This window comes from Odocoileus virginianus, chromosome X (genome assembly GCF_023699985.2).
Source record: "Odocoileus virginianus isolate 20LAN1187 ecotype Illinois chromosome X, Ovbor_1.2, whole genome shotgun sequence".
Taxonomy (NCBI): Eukaryota; Metazoa; Chordata; class Mammalia; order Artiodactyla; family Cervidae; genus Odocoileus; species Odocoileus virginianus.
This window is the reverse complement of record NC_069708.1, coordinates 6,782,186-6,803,153: the sequence shown is the minus strand read 5'-3', so window position 1 is coordinate 6,803,153 and position 20,968 is coordinate 6,782,186. Positions and strand designations below refer to the sequence as shown.

General features: G+C 39.7%; 1 protein-coding gene across 7 annotated transcripts in view; it reads left to right on the top strand.

Moving 5' to 3' along the window:
* The window catches only part of DMD (dystrophin), a 2,261,655-nt gene that overhangs the window by 2,006,805 nt on the left and 233,882 nt on the right, over window positions 1-20,968 (top strand). For all 7 annotated transcript variants that reach the window (XM_070462101.1, XM_070462106.1, XM_070462102.1 and 4 more), the window contains one exon: window positions 9,994-10,072. In XM_070462101.1, coding sequence (XP_070318202.1) covers window positions 9,994-10,072 — 79 coding nt within the window. The remainder of the gene's footprint in view (window positions 1-9,993; window positions 10,073-20,968) is intronic.

Here is a 20,968-nt window from a genome sequence, read left to right as displayed (position 1 = left end):
TCGAAAAAAAAATCAGCATTAGAATAAGAATGGATTTTAACTGAAAAGAACTACAATTCTTTAAGAGGATCTTAAACTGTAATAAATCTCAGGAGCATTTCCGGGATAATGTTTGGGCGTGTATTTAGGAATGTTACAGTAAGAATTTGGAAGCAAGAATGAATTCTGAAGCCTTCCCCCAGTTAAGTGCGGACAGGAAAGTATACAAACTATACATTTCCTGGACAAAGCCTCGTGAGTAGACTGTAGAGAGACATTTGTGTGCATGCAAGTCGTTTATTCACTAGCATCCCATCACAAGGAGAGTTTTATTTTTATGGGCTCATCACTGGATGTGTGAAGTCTGGTTTTTGCATGCCCATGGATATTTTTCAAGGGTCTAGACAAGCCAGAGAGTCAGATAATTGAAATGTACACCCCAGTGTACACACCCAGTTACATCTTTTCCTAAGACTGTGGTAAACACCATTTATGGATATAGTGCCAGTAAGAACACTTGAACACTAGGAAGGAAACACATTGCCTAGCAATGTATTTCCACATCAAGAGGGAATTCTTGCCTCTTCTCAAACTCCACTGAAGATAAAAACTTAAAGGTAATTAACAAGGAGGTCAAAAGAAAAAGTGGGAGCCCTTGAGAACGTAAAACAAAGTTAAGTATCAAATACTTGCATTTAGATCAATTTTATTTGAAATCTTGACTGGCAGCCACAGTGTTAGTATCTGTCCTTTTTCTTTCTTCTCCTTTTGGCTTATTTAAAGCAATTTTGAAGGGAAAAAAATGAAATAAAGATATTCTTCAAAATACACAAAGGAATTGACTGAACATTGGGAGACAGTCATAGCTGAGAATGGAGTGGTTATCATTAATTTACTTGAAGGACTCAGTGCTCATTCATTAGCCCCAAATTACACTTTCAAGTATACCTTAATCATACTTAGTGCAGTACCTAATGTAACAAGAGCTCAAAAAGCCTATTCATTGACTCATTTGTTGAATATTGAGCATCTCCTTTGTATTAGGCACTGTGCTAAACTGTGAATGAGGCAGAAAAGGTCCCTATCTTTGTGGACAAGGAACTTACATTGTAGTAAATATCTTTTGAATGAATAGAGAGACATTTCTTAGTAGAGTGAAAAAAGGGAGGTCTGCAAAGAGTACGCTGCCTATAGAACTCATCTGAAAGGAGAAAGCAAAGAAGAATTGTATATAGTCCTCAGAGCTCTCAAATATGATTATTTAAAAATTAGAATAAAACAAATATGGAGGAGATTTGGGTTCTTGGTTTGTCATACAAATTACTGCTTTAAAAATTTTTTTCTAAATCCAATGTAGGCACAATGAATCTAAATGGTTTTCTTCTTTCCTTTTTATTTTTAAATAAAATTTGAGCATCAAAAAAGAAGGAAAGAAAGAAGCGAGGGAGTGAGGAAAGGTCTTTCCAAAACTTGATTTGGGCCTCTTGAAAATGAAATTCTTCATTCAAAATATAGTAGTTATGGGACTTCCCTGGTGGTCCAGTGGTTAAGACTCTGGGCTTCCACTGCAGGGGGAGCAGGTTCGATCCCTGGTCAGCGAACTAAGATCCCACATACCATGGCATAACCAAAAAAAAAAAGTAGTAGTTATGGTGAAGATCCTTGAATAAACTACACATTAATTCATTCAATTAGTATGAATCGAGTACCTGGTGTATGCCAGGTACTGTGCTAGTCACCTGGAACATTCTAGGGAAAGAAAGACGGGTGCTTAATCTCACAGAGCACATTTGGTTTTTGTTTTTTAAAGACATTTTCCCCCTCTGACTTGCTTTTTCTAAAGAAATGCTGCAAGCTAGATCATGAGTACTCAGGGAGCAGATGGCAGTCTTCTGCCCATCTGGGATAGTTCTAAAGAGGAGACCCTTGTGTATCAATAGATAAGGTTTCTTCCAGTTCTAAGCTTTCTTGATCTGTGATCTAATTGTAGACACAAGATGTATGCTTCCAAAGTGATGTTATAATTGTATTTCTTTTTATGAAAGGAAACAGAGGTATGGTCTATGAATTTGGGGGAAATTGGGTTCCTCCTATTTATTTTTATTTGTTTGATTTTTTTATTTGCTTATTTATTTTTAGCTTTCCTTGTAGCTCAGTTGGTAAAAGAATCTTCCTGCAATGCAAGAGACCCAGGTTCAGTCCCTGGGTCAAGAAGATCCCCTGGAGAAGGAAATGGCAACCCACTCCAGTATTCTTGCCTGGAGAATCCCATGGACAGAGGAACCTGGCAGGCTACAGTGCATGGGGTGGCAAAGAGTCAGACACAACTGAGTGACTAAACCACCACCATTTATTTATTTATTGGCTGTGCCAAGTCTTAGTCGTGGTATGTAGGATCTTTAGTTGCACAATGTGAACCCTTAGTTGCAGCATGTGAGATCTAGTTCCCCAGTCAGGGATTGAACCCAGGCCCCTCTGCACTGGGAGCCTGGGATCCTAACCACTGGACCACCAGGGAAGTCCCCTTCCTGTCTCTTTAAATAATTCTATTTAGACTCCTTTGGCTTCCTTCTCTGTTCACCTCCTAATGCTCAATCCTACCATTTTCAGTTTCACTTCACTTTCCTTCCTTTAATGACTAGGGCAAATTTCTCCAACTGGCTATACGTGACATCTCCAGTTAAATCTTTCACTGTTACGTCAAATTCTTTCTGTTCCAAAAGAATTCCTTTACCCATTTGTCATCCCTCCCCTTTCTCATTTCGATATTTCCATCAGCAATCTCCCAGTCTTCCACCCTGGAAATCCTGAAGTTCTATTCGCTTCTACCAGAATTACACTCCCATACCAAAGTATTTAGTTTTTCCTTATTTCAAAATACCTCCCAGTCTGTACCTTCTATTCTGTTCCAGGCAGCATGGTCTTCATTCCAACACATATCACTCCAAGTCTTGTCAGGTCAATTCCAACATCCTCCAACTGGTCTCAGCCTCTTTGGATCTGTCACGCTGACAGATTCATCTCCCTAAACCTCAGCTTCCCTCTCAAACTACATGTCCCCTCACAGAAATCTTCAGTGGTTCTCTTTGCTGCTGCTGCTGCTAAGTCTTTTCAGTCGTGTCCGACTCTGTGTGACCCCATAGACGGCAGCCCACCAGGCTCCCCTGCCCCTGGGTTTCTCCAGGCAAGAACACTGGAGTGGGTTGCCATTTCCTTCTCCAATGCATAAAAGTGAAAGTGAAGTCGCACAGTCATGTCCGACTCTTAGCGACCTTATGGACCACAACCTACCAGCCTCCTCCATCCATGGGATTTTCCAGGCAAGAGTACTGGAGTGGGGTGCCATTGCCTTCTCCAGGTTCCCTTTGCTAATGGGGTAAATCTTGAGCCTCAGCATCTGCAGAATCTTGCTTTGCATCATCTGCTTGCAACATACCTAGCTAACTGCATCTCACTGTCCTGTTTGACACCAGTGTTCTGCTTGCTACCCCAGAATTTTCCCTGTTTTGTTTGCATTCCTCACCTCCAACCCTTTATGCTTCCAAAGATCAAGACTGTAGCACTCCTTTCTCTCATATATCTTTCTGTATTAACATATACTTAAAAAAGGAAGAAATAAACAACCAAGTAAAGAATGAATTGTGCCAGAATACAAGGTAACGGGGTAAAATTTCTGACTTCTACTTCCTAGTTTGTATATAGAATTTTACATTGGTTTAAAAAAAAATCCAGTTAGTAAGGCCTAACACATGGAAGTTATTGTTTTAAAAGCTTATCAAATTTCATCTCCTTGTCTAATAGCTCACAAGTGCATTGTTCCTAAGCAGCTACAGTTTATGAGGATTTTGTGTGCCTTCAGGTTTTTCTTTCTTAGAAGTATTTTCTCAACTATGCTTTCAGTCCATGCCATACCTTTCTCCAAAGATAATTTGTGAAAAGAAATATTGTATGCTTAATTCTTTAGTTAATTTAAGACTGTTTTCTGGAGACTTCATTGCATCACATGGTGCATTTCATTTTTTACTGGGGTGTAATTGGCTTTACAATGTTGTGTTCGTTTCTGTTGTGCAGCAAAGTACATCAGCTGTATGTGTACCTATATCCCCTCTTCCTTGGATTTCCTTCCCATTTAGGTCACTTTGGAGCAATGAGTAGAGTTCCCTGTGCTATACGGTCTGTTCTCATTAGTTAAGATGATGCATTTTAAATTTCCATCTCACTCTCATCCCTTTTCTTAAGTTTGAGTTATAGGAGTGGAGATTCATTTTTATCTCATTTTAAATTCTTAATAACATTGGGTGTACACTGGAAACTACCACCATGGCCCTTCCTATATAAGAAGAAAGCACCCTTCAGATCAGGCGCTTATAATGGATTCTGAGACTGTTCCCACATGGTCCCTATGAAGCTACTAACACTATCACCAGAAGAAATGGCCTGTGGCATGCTCATTCTCCTTCGCCCCCCACATGTTCCCTTGGGGATTTCTTTCTCAGCATGTGCAAAGGTTTCTGCTCAGTGCCCATTTCCATATGGCCTCCCTGTCCCTTCCTACCCACCCCAAATTTCACATTCCTCTCTTCTTTGATTTCATTATGAAACGACCCATTCTGCCTTTAGAAAGAATTACATATTCCACACATCCGTTTGCATGTGTTTTTCTACAGCTCTTGTCTACAATCTTGAAGTACCACATTCTTCAAGACCAGGAACCAAACTTGCACTGGACCATAAAACACTGATAGCTAAAAGTTTCATAGATAGGTGCACTAGGTTAGATCTGCTTTCAATAAATTAATTTAAAAGTAAATGAAAAGGCCCACTGCTTATTAAATATTTATACACTACTTTTTTTCCAACCATAGTCTCTGGAGTAGCAGTGAAGACCGACAGCTAGACTGAATGAGCTTGAATCCAGGACCTGCCAGTTTACTAACTACTTAAGCTTAGGCCAGTTTTGTTCAGTTGATTTTTTTTATCCTCTTATGCTTCGGTTTCTACATCTGTGAACTGGTGAAATAATATTACTTCCTTCCATAGAGTTATTGGGAAGATTGCATGTTACTTCATATTGTCATGCACAAAGTGATTAATAATACTATCCATTTTTGGATTTTGTGTGGTGCCTTGCACACTGTAACCTATTTATTAAGCATAATAGCAATAATAACAGTAGCTACTAGCATTTACTGAGCAATTATCATATGATAGAAACTGACCTAAACACATGTATCATCTTATTTAATCCCCATAATAACTCCATGAGGTAGGACATATTGTCCCATTATAATGATAAGGTAAGTTAAGATTCAAATAATTTACCCAGGGACTTAGAGCATGCAGTCAGTGTCAGTGAACATTCTCATTTATTCTCCCGTATCTCCCTCCCTCTCTCCTTCTCTCTTTCTCACACTGGTACATGCATACACACACACACACACACACACACACACACACACACACTCTCTTACCCACTGGTTTGATTGACTAGTCATTACACAAATATTTCTTACCACTTACTACATGCAGGACTCAGTGCGTCCTGTGGGAGGGAGGGGAGGACAGAAGAAGTAAGCAGGGAATGGTTACCATCCATCCATATAATGAAAGGAGTGGCTCTGATAGAAGTGCTCCAGGTATAAACCGTGGACTGCGAGAATGCTGAGGAAGCCAACATAGACCAGCCCTGAATGGAAGGAAAGGGGAATACAAGCATTCTACAGGGAGGCCTCAGGGGTGTTAAGTCAGATGGAATGCCACAGGACAGGCAGGTAGAGTTTGACTGGGAGTGCAGGGTCATAAGAAAGTGGAAGTGTTACTTGCTCAGTCCTGGCCAACTCTTTTCGACCCCCGAGTCAAGGATCAAACCTGCATCTCCTGCATTGCATTCACCATCTGAGCCACTTCCCCCGATGGCTCAGTGGGTAAAGAATCCAACCAGAATTGAAAGAGACATGTGTACCCCAATGTTCATCGCAGCACTGTTTATAATAGCCAGGACATGGAAGCAACCTAGATGTCCGTTGGCAGATGAATGGATAAGAAAGCTGTGGTACATATACACAATGGAATATTACTCAGCTATTAAAAAGAACACATTTGAGTCAGTTCTAATGAGGTGGATGAAACTGGAGCCTATTATACAGAGTGAAGTAAATCAGAAAGAAAAACACCAATACAGTATTTTAATGCATATATATGGAATTTAGAAAGATGGTAACGATGACCCTATATGCAAGACAGTAAAAGAGACACAGATGCAAAGAACAGACTTTTGGACTCTGTGGGAGAAGGTGAGGGTGGGATGATTTGAGAGAATAGCATCGAAACATGTATATTACCATATGTGAAACAGATCACCAGTCCAAGTTTGATGCATGAAACAGGGCACTCAAAGCCCATGCACTGGGACAACCCAGAGGGATGGGATAGGGAGGGAGGGGGGAGGGGGGTTTGGGATTGGGGACACATGTACACCCGTGGCTAATTCATGTCAATGTATGGCAAAAACCACCACAATATTGTAAAGCAGTTAGCCTCCAATTAAAATAAATAAATTAACTTTAAAAAATAAAATTAAAAAAATATTGAATTCAATTTGTAAAGAGATTTAAATAAAAAATTTACTCTAGAAAAAAATAAAAAGAATCCACCTTCAATGCAGGAGATGCAGGACACATGGTTTAATCCCTGGGTCAGGAAGATCCCCTGGAGAAGGAAATGACAATGCACTCCAGTATTCAGTTCAGTCGCTCAGTCATATCTGACTCTTTGCGACCCCATGAACAGCAGCACACCAGGCCTCCCTGTCCATCACCAACTTCCGGAGTCCACCCAAACCCATGTCCATTGAGTTGGTGATACCATCCAACCATCTCATCCTCTGTCATTCCCTTCTCCTCCTGCCTTCAATCTTTCCCAGCATCAGGGTCTTTTCAAATGAGTCAGCTCTTCGCATCAGGTGGCCAAAGTATTGGAGTTTCAGCTTCAGCATCAGTCCTTCCAATGAACACCCAGGACTGATCTCCTTTAGGATGGACTGGTTGGATCTCCTTGCAGTCCAAGGGACTCTCAAGAGTCTTCCCCAACACCACAGTTCAAAAACATCAATTCTTCGGCTCTCAGCTTTCTTTATAGTCCAACTCTCCCATCCATACATGACCACTGGAAAAACCATAGCGTTGACTAGACGGACCTTTGTTGGCAAAGTAATGTCTCTGCTTTTTAATATGCTATCTAGGTTGGTCATAACTTTCCTTCCAAGGAGTAAGCGTCTTTTAATTTCATGGCTGCAATCACCATCTGCAGTGATTTTAGAGCCCAGAAAAATAAAGCCAGCCACTGTTTCTACTGTTTCCCCATCAATTTGACATGAAGTGATGGGACCAGATGCCATGATCTCAGTTTTCTGAATGTTGAGCTTTAAGCCAACTTTCTCACTCTCCTCTTTCACTTTCATCAAGAGGCTCTTTAATTCTTCACTTTCTACCATAAGGGTGGTGTCATCTGCATATCTGAAGTTATTGATATTTCTCCCGGCAATCTTGATTCCAGCTTGTGCTTCATCCAGTCCAGCGTTTCTCATGATGTACTCTGCATAGAAGTTAAATAAGCAGGGTGACAATATACACCCTTGACATACTCCTTTTCCTATCTGGAACCAGTCTGTTGGTCCATGTCAAGTAAGTTCTAACTTTGCTTCCTGACGTGCATACATGTTTCTCAAGAGGCAGGTCAGGTGGTCTGGTATTCCCATCTCTTTCAGAATTTTCCACAGTTTATTGTGATCCACACAGTTGAAGGCTTTGGCGTAGTCAATAAAGCAGAAATAGATGTTTTTCTGGAACTCTCTTGCTTTTTTGATGATCCAGCAGATTTTGGCAATTTGATCTCTGGTTCCTCTGCCTTTTCTAAAACCAGCTTGAACATCTGGAAGTTCACGGTTCACGTATTGCTGAAGACTGGCTTGGAGAATTTTAAGCATTACTTTTACTAGCATGTGAGATGAGTGCAATTATGCGGTAGTTTGAGCATTCTTTGGCATTGCCTTTCTTTGGGATTGGAATGAGAACTGACCTTTTCCAGTCCTGTGGCCACTGCTGAGATTTCCAAATTTGCTGGCATATTGAGTGCAGCACTTTCACAGCATCATCTTTCAGGTTTTGAAATAGCTCAACTGGAATTCCATCACCTCCACTAGCTTTGTTCATAGTGATGCTTCCTGAGGCCCACCTGACTTCACATTCCAGGATATCTGGCTCTTGGTGAGTGATCACACCCTCATGATTATCTGTGTCATGAAGAACCTTTTTGTACAGTTCTTCTGTGTATTCTTGCCACCTCTTCTTAATATCTTCTGCTTCTGTTAGGTCCCTACCATTTCTGTCCTTTATCGAGCCCATCTTTGCATGAAATGTTCCCTTGGTATCTCTAATTTTCTTGAAGAGATCTCTAGTCTTTCCCATTCTATTGTTTTCTTCTATTTCTTTGCATTGGTTGCTGAGGAAGGCTTTCTTATCTCTCCTTGCTATTCTTTGGAACTCTGCATTCAAATGGGTATATCTTTCCTTTTCTCCTTTGCTTTTCACTTCCCTTCTTTTCACAGCTATTTGCAAGGCCTCCTCAGACAGTCATTTTGCTTTTTTGCATTTCTTTTTCTTGGGGATGGTCTTGATCCCTGTCTCCTGTACAATGTCATGAACTTCCGTATAGTTCATCAGGCACTCTATCTATCAGATCTAGTCCCTTTAAATCTAGTATCGGCGCCTGAAATATCCCATAGACAGAGGAGCCTGGGGGGCTACAGTCAGTCCAAAGGGCCATTTACTGACTGAGCAGCAGCAACAGCAGGGTCATAAGGCTGAGAAAGTAGGTTTCATATGTCCCCTGTGTGTTTGTGTGCATCACAATGAAGCAAACTCTTCATTTTTATGAACTCTACGTGGTTTTTGAAATATTTGGTCCCAGCAAAGATGGACAAGGGTAAGGAGAACGTGCAACAAGAAGCCTGTACTGGATTTGGGCTAGGTACTTGATTGACATGGGAAGGTCAGAGTCAACTTTAGACCAGGCTACCTGAGTCACTTTTCTGTTGAATTTGAGATGTGTTTTACAGGCATGAACCTGCCTGAGCTCTGATGGCTCTGGCAAGTGCTGACTAACCTCTGGTTTAGCATAGCCTGGTCAGAACCAAATCAGGATCTGAAATTATAAAGCTAGGATGCCTGGGGCCACTATTAATATAAAGTTGGCAAAATGCCAATGGACAAAATATACCATTTCTCCCATAAAATTCTTTCCCTTTCTTATCCACTCAAAATGAAATTCACTAAGCTGACAGAATACTGTGTCAATATAGTATAGAAAAACATAATAGGAAAAAAACAGTGGCAATTTTTAATCCATGCCAGTTAAAGGTATAGTTCCCAGTAATTTCCAAGTTCAGTAAAATCTAAAATTTTTTTATTCTCACCATCAACCCTAAAACCTTGCCTCTTATTTCTTTATAGATAAAGTATCAATCAACTCTTAGTTACTTATTATCAGTGATTAAATATCATTCAGTATCCATTAATTATCAGCCAGTATGATTTTTTAAAAATGGTGATGACAAGAGGCTGAGACAAAATATTTATCATTTCTGAGTTCCTTCAGTCACCTAGTTTAATGGCGGATGGTGCCCTCCCTAACAAATCTTTTTGTGAAACATTTAAGAGCTTGCAATTTTGATGGTACTAACTGGAACAGTAGTTCATTCATGGCTACCAATGAGTAGAGTGTTTTTTTAAAAGTCTCATTTTAACATTGTCAAGAGAGCAAATCTTTCTCGCTTGGGCTGTTTGATAAAAATCAGTCTCGGAAAGCGCGTAAGGTAAGCGGATATTAAAACAGGGTTATAAATTGTGGCTTTAGTGTTCTGGCCTTAGAAGCTTGAAAGATCTTACCAAAAGGGGTGCATTGTTTTAATTGCACCTCATTGTATCTGATGATACATTTCTCTCCTCTTCCTCCCAGGTCGCTGTTGAGGACCGCATCAGGCAGCTGCATGAAGCCCACAGGGACTTTGGCCCAGCGTCCCAGCACTTCCTTTCCAGTAAGTCATTGACCACTTTCAGCTCTTACCCTCCTCACTGCATCTTGGTGGCTATTTAGAGTTGAATTATGATAGTCTCTGCCAAGTGCACTAGAGGCACCAATCATCCTGAAATATGACTTAGTGGGTGGATTCAGAAGGTTAAGATGAGGAGGACCAGTTAGATGATTTTGTCCAGCCTTCCACTAATGCACAATTATTTCCTACAGTGTATTCTCAAGTGCTCAATTAAGTAATATTTTTGAATCTTTACTCAGAGCAGTTCACTTCATAAAGCTGATACTTATAATATCATATAATTATATGACAATTCAATATATATTACTGTGAATCTATGATTCTTCATATAATTGATTAAATACTACCTGCCTGTAAGTTCAAACTTCAGCCCATTCTGTTTTCTTCCCTAACTATTCTTATCTTTTATCCTTGACCTCTCTTCATTCTTTTTATATTTTACTATTTTATTAATTATATGTTATAATTAATTATAGTATTCATATATTATTAATATTGTGTTTTATAACTAAATATATTGTTATAATTAATAACCAAGAGGAATAACCTTGGTTAACTGAAAGTGTAATATTGGAACATACTATAAATATAACAATGTGTATGTCAATCCCAAACTTCCTATCTATCCTTCTCCCCAACTCCTCTCCTCTGGTAATCATAAATTAACTCTCTAAGTCTGTGAGTCTATTTATGTTTTGTAAATAAGCTCATTTGTATCTTATTTTAGATTCCACATATAAGTGATATCATATGATATTTATTTTTCTCTGTCTGACTTACTTCACTTAGTATGATAATCTCCATGTTGCTGCAAATGTCATCATTTCATTCTTTTTTTTGGCTGAGTAGCATTCCGTTGTATATATATGCCACATCTTCTTTATCCATTCCTCTGTCAGTGGTTATTTAGGTTGCTTCCATGTCTTGACTACTGTAAATAGTACTACAGTGAACATTGGGGCACATGTATCTTACTGAATTATGTCCAAATATATGCCTAGCAGTGGGATTACTAGATTATATGATAGCTCTGTTGTAAATTTTTTAAGGAACCTCCAGACTGTTCTCCATAGTTATTGTACCAGTTGTCATTCCCATCAACAATGTAAGAGGGTCCTCTTTTTCTCCACACCCTCTCCAAGATTTATTGTTTATAGACTTTAATAATGGCCATTCTGACTGGTGTGAGGTGATTAAGCTTTTGAGTTTAATTAGGTCCTATTTGTTTTTGTTTCCATTATTCTAGGAGATGGATTGAAAAATTTATGTGAAAGAGTGTTCTGCCTATGTTTACCTCTAAGAGTTTCAGAGTATCCAATCTTACATTTAGATCTTTAATCCATGTTGAGTTTATTTTTGTTTGGTGGAGTTGAACCATCATTTAAGGCAATTACTTTATGCCTGCCAACATTATGAATATGACCCAACCTAACCCTTATAGCAACTTGTAAGGTAGATACTATTATTATTATATCCATTTTTAAGATGAGGAAATTGAGACACAGTCACAGAGCGTGTAGATGACAGAGCCGGGATTCGAACCCAAGAAGTCAGCTTCAGAGTCTGTTTTTAACCACCACAATAGACTGTCTTTTAGTAAATTGATAGATTTTAATGAAGAAGAAGCAATTCTACATGTTCTCCTTTCATGCTTCTGCCTTCTTCTTTTATTGCCATTTTCTAGTCCTTTCCTTTCTTCTCCATTTTCCATAGGTTAATAAAAAGATTCATGCTTACAAACATTTTAAAGTATTTGACTTGATGCTTTCATGTATGTCTCCAATTGACCATTTTATTTTAGAACAAAAATTCTTGGAAAGTAGTGGTCCTCTCTTTTCATTATACATTGATAGTATATGAAACAAGAAGTTGTCTTATTTTCTTTCTTTCTTTTTTTTTTTTTTATTAGTTGGAGGCTAATTACTTTACATCATTACAAGAAGTTGTCTTATTTTCTTGACTGAGTCTGACCTTTTTATCAACATGCAGTCATTATTTGAACAGTATCACAAATACCTAGAAAGTGTCAAAAAAAGAAGGGCAAATTAAAGCAGTATACATAATTGAGTGGGACAGTGGCTTTTGAGAATGGCTCCAGAACAATTTTAAATCCTGCAGATTTTATCTTCTATGTTTTCCCCAATTTCTGGTCTGCTTAAATTGCCTTGGTGGCAGAGCCATTCTATTCGATTTAATTGAGATTAAATGCAATAACATGTAAGTTATTCATAAACCATAAATAAAAATATTACTATTATGCGTATTAATTATTCCTCAGATGTCATATATATGTGTGTGTGTGTATATATATATATATATATATATATATATATATATATATTCCTTCACTCTTTATTCTCTCTGCCTGCCCCACTCGAATTCCTATGTCTTCCCCTGTTAAAGCCTAATCTCAGAAAATGATATGTTATACTCATTTAACCCAGGTGACAGGTAAAGTTTAATGTGTACTTTTCCTGGGTTATTTGCATTTTAATAGGGTGAAAAGCCATAAGCCTGAGGAATGACTCTCTGGGGGTGAAACGTCAGCCATAATCTCTGAGTTGTAAGGGGAGAACTTTGAGGGTCCAGGAGGAGCATCTCCATACCTCTCAACCCATATCACACGGTGCCCACATCCAGAAAGGTCAGACCTGTATACACGGACACTCAGAAATCCACTGATTGACCTGCTTATATGGAGCCAGCCCCAGACATCACCAATTTCTTAAGTATTCATGTGGAGTATCAATATACGCTTAGAAGCTTTGCTTATGGACATCACAAAATACCAATTTAGCCGAAGGGATATTTGAGAAATAGGATATCTTGAGACTAAAGATAAAAGATTATTTCCTTGTGTTGTCTCTTTTTTACATTACAGGGGTAGTATAGGCCCCTCAAGGAGATTTTGGAAAGCAGAGAGTACAAACAGGAAAGAAAAATTATCTGTAATCCAACCACTTAGAGATAACCACTATAAAAAATGTGGTTTATATACATTCTGTCTATCTCTCAGGGGTGTGTGTGTGTATTTGAACTCAGATTTTCTCTCTCGCCCTTTTTTTAAACCGAACAGGGATAAAAATATTTTACAGCTTTATGACCTGCTTTTTCCCCTTGGAACTATAATAAAAATTTTTTTGTATATTTAAATATTCCTCTGCAGAGTGCATTTTTTAAATGATGGCATAGTATTCCCTTCTGTGGCTGTCCCACATTTACCACAATTCTAAATCACTCAATCACTTAAGGTTATTTCAAAATTTTCAGTACTTTATCGAAGATTGTATATCATATCTAATATTCTTCCTACACCTTTATAAATATCTCAGATCCTTTCCATAAGATAAATGCCCCCAAAATGGAACATGCTGTGTTAAAGCACATTTGCATTTGTAAGGCTTTTGTTATGTGTTGCCAAACTGATCTGTAGAAAGTGGCACTAGAAATTGGGTGCACCATCAAAACCGTATGTGAGTCAGGGCCTCTCTGAAGTCACTTATTTGCTGTTATTTTTATGTTCTATAAAGGAAAAAGAAGTTCCCTGTCCCCAAAAGTAAAAATATATTTGAAAAATACAACTAAGCTCATATTAAGTGAGTTTGAATTGATAGGTGTCTAATAATTTGCTTCCAGGTTACCAGGAATAATAATAGAGTGATTTCTGAAGCTTTGAAGTAAAAAGAAAGGAGAAATAAGGACAAACCATTAACCGCACCCTCCCCCCCAACACACAGTCACTTCTCTGTCTCCTCCTCTCTCTGTGTCTCTTTGTCTCTGTCAGACAGACAGACACACACACACACCTTTGAAAATTACATTACCAGCTGTCTTTGTTTTCTTCTTTTATCAGGAAAAAGAGGCAGCCTTTTACTTAAGTATTCACTATTTCTTCTTGGTGGCCCAGTCTCTACTTGTTAAAGAGGCTGTTTCTTTTATCTTAGATCTGAGAGAAAATGAGAAGAGGAAACATTGTAAAATATCACCTTTATCCATTGATAGACACTAGCCTGCCTTTAATTTAAGCTTTAATGTTCTACTACTTCTGATTGACTTCTGCAACGTAAACCAAGAAGGAGAAATTCTAGTAGTGTGATTTTAAAATATATTTATCCTTAAAATTTTATATATTTTTAAAATATATTCATATGTCAATGATCAAAAATGTATCAGTACTATAGTATTCACTAGCCTTCTGCTAAGTCACTTCAGTCATGTCCGACTCTGTGCGACCCCATCCCTGGGATTCTCTAGCCTAGTAGTCTGCAAATAGTCCACTTTTGTTATTTTCAACAATTTAAGTTTTTTTTAAAAGAATTCAAGATTTTTTCTGGATATTTTCTCAATTTTCTGGGCTTCTCTTCTAAATTTTGCTTTTCTCATCAAGAAGTATAATTCTATATGAGAAAGTAGAAATCTTTCTGTAACTGTAGAAAGAATTTATATTTGTTATTAATATTTTATAAGTTCTAGAATTCCCTGAAGGGCTATTTCCCAAGCCAAGTTCCTCAGAACATTAATGTTCTTTGTGATGTTAATAACTCTCCCTTGAAAAAATAGTTCTGGGGTCAATAAGATTGGAAAAACACTAGGTTATACAGATAAGCAAACTACTTTCCTGTGGGAATTCTTGTAGCTCTTAGTATACATCAAAACTCTAAGAGGAGCATAGAGTCGGTGACTCTCCTGTCCTACTTCTGTGACTACCAAAGCCTTTTTCAGACACACCAATTTATTTCTCACTAAACATGCCATGGAACAGACTATGAGAATTTGTGCCCTAAAGTGATATTTGCCAACTAGTTTGATAATGAGAACTTTCTGCTGAAGGTAGTAAGAACATGATCCAATTAAAAAGAAAATGACTGTTTGTAAGGCCAATGGGTCAACTCTCTCTTTCCTGGGGTTCCCAGCCCTCATCCCCACTCCAGGAGGCACCCTGTGCTGTGGAATTTCGTAACTGGAGAGAAGCTTAGAGAGTGTCTATATGACTTGTTTTCAAAGTACTTATTAGTGAATCCTGAAATCAATTTAATGACTTGCAACCAGCAATTTTTTAATGGAATGAAATGGAACAGATTAGAAAATATCAGAGTACATTGCACAAGCAAGGCTAAGTATCTGGTTTCAGGTAAAGATGTGTGTGTATGTGTGTGAGTGTGTCTGTGTGTCTGTGTAAATAAAATGTATTCCTTTTATGCATTCCAGTCAAAAATTTTTGACGGGTACTGAAGTATTCCCAACCCTACCCTTACTTTACAGATGACAAAATAGGGGCAAAGAGACGAAATGACATAATCAAGGTCACATAGATGGTTATAATAAATCTGGGACTGGAACCCCTTTTCAGAACTTCAATACCACACCTTGTGTTACCTTACCCATTAAGAACTAATACACAGGCCAGTGACTGTCTAGTATATCTGATACCACCACTGATTTTTCTCTCTTTTATTTCTCTTGGTCTGGGCCATAGCAAGTTGATTTATATAGCATGAATTTTTCTCTCAATGCCCCTGAACCAAGTGTCATTTCACCAATGATATGAGTTATTGGTTAAGAGTATAGACTCTGAAACTAGGTTAACTGGGTTCAACTATTGATTCAGATATTTAATCTCTTTATCTCTCATCTGTAAAATGGGGCTAATAGTATATTTCATCAAATTTAAGGCATATCCCCCATGTTTTAACAGCTCTGAAATCAAAATATACCTTATGTCTAATGTCTAAAATTAAAAATAATTTTATTTATTTACTTTTGGCTGTGCTGGGTCTTCATTGCTGCATGAACTTGCTTTAGTTGTGGCAAGTGGGGGCTACTCTTTAGCTGCGGTGCATAGGGTTCTGATAGTGGTGGCTGCTCTTGTTGCAGAACAAGTGCTTTAGGGCGTGTGGGCTTTAGTAGCTGTGGCATGTGGGCTCAGTAGTTTCAGCTCCCGGGCTCTGGAGCACAGGCTTAGTAGCTGTAGCACATGGGCTTAGCTGCTTCAATCTGGGATCTACCCAGATCAGGGACCAAACCCATGTCTTCTGCATTGGCAGGCAGATTCTTTACCACTTAGTCACCAGGGAAGCCCTTTAATAGGGTTTTGAATTCAATAAAATATGGTAATACTATCTCTTAGTGTTATAGTGACGAGCAAAGAGTTAACATATGTAAAACCCTTACAACAGTGCCTTACCCCATGGACTATACAGTCCATGGGATTCTCCAGGCCAGAATACTGGAGTGGGTAGCCTTTCCCTTCTCCAGGGGATCTTCCCAACCTAGGGATCGAACCCAGGTCTCCCGCATTGCAGGCAGATTCTTTACCAGCTGAGCCACCAGGGAAGCCCAAGAATACTGGAGTGGGTAGCCTATCCCTTCTCCAGTGGATCTTCCCGACCCAGGAATTGCAGGGTCTCTTGCCTTGCAGGTGGATTCTTTACTAGCTGAGCTATCAGGGAAGCCATACAACAGTGCCTAACACACTGTAGGTGCTGTAGTGCTATGCAAGTGTTTGCTATTAGCATTAGTATCTTTACTATCAACTTGATAGTATAACTTATTATCTGCCTATTAGAGTCAAACTAGACATAAAAGACATAAAAGTAGCTTTCATTCTCTTGTATTTACTTCTCAGTGTATTTCCTCTCCTTTCCAAAGATGTTTTTCTTGGATCTAATCTGAAAGTACAGTGTTTTGCATATTAGAAGAACTCAACAGTTACTTGTGTAACTAATGAATAAATGAATAATCAATAAGTAGACCCTAACCTAATCTCTATAAGGGGATTTCCCTGGTGGCTCAGTGGTAAAGAATTTGCCTGCCAATGCAGGAGACTCAGGGTTGATCCCTGGATTGGGAAGATCTCCTGGAGAAGGAAATGGCAAACAACTCCAGTATTCTTACCTGGAGAATCCTCTGGACAGAGGAGCCTGGCGGGCTATAGTCCATGGGGTCACAAGAGAGTCAGGCATGACTAAGCAACTAAACAACAACATATAAGGACAGGATGGTTTTAGTCTTGTTGACAGTTATATCCTCCAATATCTAACAGAGTATCTGTACTTGATAAATGTTCAGTAAAATTCTACACAGAATGAATTATGTCTTATACCCAAAAGAAGAGGAGATAAATTTCCTCCCCTCTATTGTTAGTACACAGTGGCATGAGATTTAGCATAGTGACTACCACATAGTAGACAATAAATAATATGACCTTTTATGTTGCCTTTCAGCAAGGTCTAATAGCATTCATAACTTTACATAGTCCTTTTTCTAAATGTCTACTGTGCCATGTAATATATTAAGGGGAAAAGCTGTCTTCAAAATTACAACATAATCACAACTATATTAGAAAATAAATGATAAGCAACAGAAAGGTACATATCAAGAAAAGACTGAAAATTGAATACATCAAAATGCAAACAGCTGTTGTGTTTTACTTTCTTTTTACCCTTGCAGGTTTGTTTTGTTGTGTTTTTTTTTTTTACTGTATTTCTTGTATGATGGGGGAAAAAACAGTAAAGGCAAAATTTTTTATTCTCTAGCTCTGAACACAGTGACTTCTTGCAGTATTAAACTCTCCTATAACTCCAGAAGACAAATTTCCTTTTCACTCTTTATTCTGAATTTAAAAGCTGTGGGTTTCACTGAGTGATCATCTCATTCTCAGATTATGAGACACTGTAAAAAGAAAGAACTGATCACTTATTTCTTGCAGGCTTCATAATCTTAACTGCCTTAATCAAATTCCTGGTTCACTCTTTTTCTCTTGTTTAAGTAACCCAAGTGTTGACAGTTTCTCCTTGCTGCATTAGGGCTACAAAGCTTGTTTCCATCTTGAGAGTTGCCAAACCTTCACCACCCCCTCCCCAACTCACACACTTAATAAAAAGGGTGGGGTGGGGGAAACTTTAAGCACGTTTCATAATTGCTGGCATTTCACTTACCAGTGCTGCAATCTATGCTACCATTGTCCTCGGGGGATGGATGGATTTGACATACGAGTAGGCCAATCATTTAAAGCTCAGATCAGCTTAAAGAAACCATCTTGATAAAAGTCATAAAGAAACCCATAGGTAAAATAGGAGATGATTTTCCGTCTAAAGCCATTAGGTAAAATCTCGGGGCAAAATAATTTGAGCCAGTTTCTTCAACAGTCACATGCTGTCTTGAGTGTTGGGAACTTGGAAGAAATACTGTCTAAAAACCATTTATCAGTGATGCTGGTAATGTCTCCCTAAGTTCAAAGATAGCCTTTCAGGCGCCCAGAGAATGCAGTCATGGTGTTCATCATTACTCTCTCTTCTCAAAACCTATTTCTATGGCCCTTTCGCCTTGAGCTCAAATTTATATTCTCTAATTTAGACCTTAGATTTATTTGCTTGAGAGAATCCACAGGAACAAAATTTTACATGGCCCTACCCATCCATTTATTGGAATGCAGGAAGAAGCTTAGAAAAATTTATCAGTTTTGCCCTGTGGGAATTTCTGCACTGGAACTGGTTTATACTAGCTCAGGGGAGCCAATTGTTGTGTATTATAGGAATTGTGAGCTGATTGTTAAACACACCTTTGGGAGCTTGAAATCAGCCGCCATAGTGAGACTATTGATCCACCACCCCCACTGCTCCCCTGCCCCCAAATTTAGTAAATACTGCAAACCAAGACTTTCTTTTTTGGCATGACTGGATGACCAGAACACCACCAAGTGTATTAACGTTACTCAGATCACCCAAGTCCCTAGAAGGTAAAGGTCAGGACCCCAATACCTATCTGCCTTAGAGAGGAGGCCCATTTGTTCTGGTCTGTGCAGGATGTTCTTGGTTTTAGCGTGTACATTCCCATGTCCCAGGAAAGCTCCCCAGTCCCAGGCATACGAGGATGGTTGCTCACCGTCACCTTCAGTGACGTTCCACAGAAACAGAGCCCTGCTTGGACAAGCCAGCAGTTGAGAGAACAGCTCTCAGGTGTGAGGGAGGGAAGCAGGATAAGGTGGGGAAGACTGGTCAGGGACTCAGCCTAAACATGGCAGTGGGGACTTGCTTCTACCTGGTCCCTCCCGGAACTCTGGAGCATGAATTGCTCCTCAGACTTGGCCCCATTTCGGGGTAAGGGAGCTTCTGCTCCCCCATGTCAGCCCTCCATTGGCCATGGATTTGTGAGGAGTAGTGGCCAGCAAGGCAGTTTCCAGCCCTCTGGAGCTGAGAGTGGTGGAACTATAGCAGCCAGTGCTGCCAACAGCGGGGAATTGGGTACACCAGCTGGAGAGAGGCAATCTGAGTGGGACACCCAGAGCATGGTCCTCTTGCAGATTTTAGAAGCCCCTATGATACGCCATGCAGAAACTGGCTTTCAGGCTCAATGGTGATGCTCACCTTGATAGCTAAGCGCCTCTCCTTCATCACCTGCCTATGTGGAAATGGGTCCAGTGGCATGGCAGAGTTGAGACAAGTACCTGTTTCTTTCCTATTTCATCTTCTTCCTCATGACAGATTCCTCTGGGCCTCACGAGGGCTTAGAGCCAGGAGACCAGCATCACAGCACTGGATCAGTTTTATGACACATGGGCACTATTTTAGTGGAAGGCTGGCTCTGAAAGGTATATTTTTACACTCCCCAGAAAATGAAGGCATTTGTGCATTTGGTCTAGGGTAGCATTTTGTCATCTGTCCCAAAATACAAAGCTTTGCACAAACAGAAATGGTGGAATCACATCCCTGTGGGTAAAAATCATTACTTTCATGTTTTGTTTTTTTTTTTTCTTCTTCCCACTTGGACGTTTTCCATTTTCAGAACACAACCAGTTTGGAAGTAGAAAATAATCTTTTGTGAGAACTTTGAGGTAAGGACAAAAGGTGTTTGGGTTTTTTTGTGTAGACTTACAGAAATGTTTCCTGGTTTAAAAGCCACTCTTTTGAATTTTTAAATACACTTGCAGGTAGCAGCAGTAACAAGCATCTTGATTTCAGTCTAATGCAGGTGTGCATCAGAATGTGCTGGAAGGGACAGGGATGGGCCTAGGTGATGAGGGACATTTTAAGGATTCACGGAAACCTGAGGACAGATCGGGAAGAACATTCACTGTCAATGATGTGTTTGCCTCTCCCTGTATTTGCCTTTGCCGCTGTGGACTTCAGACTATCACAGCTGCCATAGCTTCTCTCTTCCCTCCTCCTCCTTCCTCAGTTTCTCCCGCCTTGTGACTTCCGTTTTCTTCTTTAGCCCCCTGACTTTTCCTAACCGCCCCACTTCTCTCCCCTCTGCATTTATCTCTGTGTATTGCAATCAAGCTCTCTAAGCAGCAGCTGATTGGTTCACTTATTTACTGTCTATTTACAATGAAGGTCATTTCAGAGGCCAAGGCCAGATCGAAACTAGACACTCTTGATTTGGGCACTAGCGACATGATAAACCAGACAGTTGTCTGTTGTGGGGACTGTCGTGTGCCTTACAGGATTAGTAGCATCCCATACCAGTCACACCCCTCTCCCTCAGTTGTGACAACAAAAATGTCTCCAGGTACTGTCCGATGTCTCCTGGAGGCCAGAATTGTCCCTGGTTGAGGACGCCTCCTGTCCACCAACCCCTGGACGATGTGCGGCCCTCAAAACAAGGTCACAAGGACTGAGTGCAGTGACCTCTGCCTGAGGGAGCATGGGAGATGACTTTTCTGCAGTCCTAGGTCCCCTTCAATGAAGAGACAACCCTCCACTGTCTGTCCCTTTGGGAGTCGCCTCAGCTACCTTGCCCGAGATCACACCCCTTCCATAGGCAGCTCCTGAGTAATATAGGAGTATAGAAACATGGCCATTTTGGCCCAACTCAGGAGAACTTGAACATTCTAGCTCAAGAGTTCCCAAGGGGTTGAGGGAGACTGTCTCTGGGCCT